Below are 2,500 nucleotides of genomic sequence, written 5' to 3' on the forward strand. Positions count from 1 at the left end.
CCACTTCCTCCACCATATCCGCTGCCTCCACTTCCTCCTCCGTATCCACTGCCTCCACTAACACCGCCTCCGTATCCGCTGCCTCCACTTCCTCCTCCGTATCCGCTGCCTCCACTTCCCCCTCCGTATCCGCTGCCTCCACTTCCCCCTCCGTATCCGCTGCCTCCACTTCCCCCTCCGTATCCGCTGCCTCCACTTCCCCCTCCGTATCCGCTGCCTCCACTTCCCCCTCCGTATCCGCTGCCTCCACTTCCCCCTCCGTATCCGCTGCCTCCACTTCCCCCTCCGATTCCTCCTCCGTATCCGCTGCCTCCACTTCCCCCTCCGTATCCGCTGCCTCCACTTCCCCCTCCGATTCCTCCTCCGTATCCGCAGGGATACCCTGGGGTCCGCAGATCCTGCTGCTGCCTCTTGCCTCACTAACTCCGCCTCCGTATCCGCTGCCTCCACTTCCCCCTCCGATTCCTCCTCCGTATCCGCTGCCTCCACTAACTCCGCCTCCGTATCCGCTGCCTCCACTTCCCCCTCCGATTCCTCCTCCGTATCCGCTGCCTCCACTAACTCCGCCTCCGTATCCGCTGCCTCCACTTCCCCCTCCGATTCCACCTCCGTATCCACTGCCTCCACTTCCCCCTCCGATTCCGCCTCCACTCACTCCACCTCCATAACCTCCCGTGCTTCCTCCACCTTCAAAAAGTGAGACACGAATATTCATACATATAGAGTGCATTAACATTATCATTATAATATTCACAATCATTTGAGTATCATGTTTCTTATCCATATTCTTTATTCATAAGATTTACAAGAGACTGAAAAGTGAAGAAAGCGGATACTCACCTCCGTATCCTCCTCCTCCACCTCCACCTCCTCCACCATATCCTCCTCCTCCTCCTCCGCCACCTCCACCTGCAAGGAGAAAGTCGTGAGACATTTAGCCTTTTCTTCCTCTCGTATCTGTCTGTCAGCCAATCATATTCTGGGTCGCGGGGCGTGGGCATCCCCGGCTGACGTCAGCGGCATGGGTTTGCCTCAACAAGTGCGAACAAGTTACGTGTCGTTTACTCAGAGATACCAACATATGAGAAAAAACGCACTTCTTCAACGGTTGGCAATTCCTTCGTAAATCAGCTGATCACAGCAAACCATAGGCACTGGGAGGCTTTTTTGATTCCCTCTTTCAGAAAGGTATTCGAAATTGGGTTAAAAGGATTCCATTAGATTTCCAACAGATAGCTGTCAGCAGTTACAATATTCTGAATACGATTCTGAAAATATTTATTGTCGTAAGACATTGCTAGTTATTAGAAAAAAAAAAAAAAAAAAAAAATGAAGATCGTCCCCTCCTTGTAACTCAATATCGTTGCAAGTCATCTTTGTAAGCTCATGCATGCCACATGAAGCAAGAAGTGAAAGAATAAATAAACAGAGAAAGAGGGAAAGAAAGTTCAGAAGAGAAATGCAGAAGAATGGAACGGAGGAAAGCCAGGAGCGGCGCACACTCACCTCCATGTTTGCCTCCTCCTCCTCCGCCGCCGCCGCCGCCGTAGTTGCCTCCGGACACAGAGGCGATCAGGAGAGCCGAGGCCAGGAGGCTCAGGGTGGAGCGGTGCTGCAAGAAACGCAAGGGGACAGAGCTAAGGAAAATGAACATTTCCTCATTGACCCTCTCTCTCACACTCTCTCTCCACCCTCCATCCATCCATCCAATCATCCATCCTATCTATCTCTCTCTCTCTCTCACTCTCGGCTCTCTCGTTTCTCTCTCTCTCTCTCTCCCTGGGTGATTGGTTCTCTCTCTCTCTCTCCCTGGGATATAGATGCTATTCATTATTCTGCATAAAATTGATATGTGAAGTGGAAATTCCTTTTTTTTATTATTATTTTTTGTTTTTGTAGCCGCTACCTAAGGATTTTCTATGCTGCGTATTCTTCATACATCCGATACGGAGGCCTATATGCCCAACCCCAATAATGAAACACCCAAATGAAGAAACTATAAGTCACAGACTGAACATACTTTCATAATGTTAACATTAAGCGATCATGACGCGTACAGAAGCAACCGTGACTTCAAGCAAAACGCACGTCACAATTTCCTAAATCTAAGTCCGAAATCTCTCACCATGGTCGAGGAATGGCTCTTGGTTCACGCAGTGCCAACGAGCGAGAATGCGGTGCCAATCGAGGCTGTGCGGGTTCTTATATACACCTCAGATCTACACCCTTCTTTTGTGCCAAGAGAGGGAGGTGAGTGTGTAGGCTGGGCCTGTGTTAGGCTGGGAGGTGATGATACGAGAAGGCGCCGCGCTTGGAAAGCCGCACATGGCCATTTATGATAGGGAATTCAAGATGGGGCTGGAGGATGTCTATATGACGTTCCGCTTAGGTATTCAGATATATATACATAAATGTATTCTGGAAGTATGACCTCCTTTGTATCATATCGTTGCAAGTCATCTTTGTAAGCTCATGCATGCCACATGAAGCAAGAAGTGAA

General features: G+C 49.8%; 1 protein-coding gene across 1 annotated transcript in view; it reads right to left on the reverse strand.

Annotated features, from left to right (window-relative positions):
* Positions 1-1,001, reverse strand: part of LOC147469521 (uncharacterized) — a 1,816-nt gene extending 815 nt beyond the window's left edge. The window contains exons 1-3 of the mRNA XM_086549103.1: positions 914-1,001; positions 382-687; positions 1-217 (exon numbers count right to left, since the gene is read on the reverse strand). The exon at positions 1-217 is cut by the window's left edge and continues 548 nt beyond it. Of these exons, the coding sequence (XP_086405229.1) occupies positions 1-217; positions 382-687; positions 914-1,001 (611 nt within the window). The remainder of the gene's footprint in view (positions 218-381; positions 688-913) is intronic.
* Positions 1,002-2,500: the final 1,499 nt, after the last annotated feature.

The sequence above is a fragment of the Penaeus japonicus genome, unplaced genomic scaffold, assembly GCF_977035675.1.
Source record: "Penaeus japonicus unplaced genomic scaffold, GWHDUDI00000001_assembly GWHDUDI00000021, whole genome shotgun sequence".
NCBI lineage: Eukaryota > Metazoa > Arthropoda > Malacostraca > Decapoda > Penaeidae > Penaeus > Penaeus japonicus.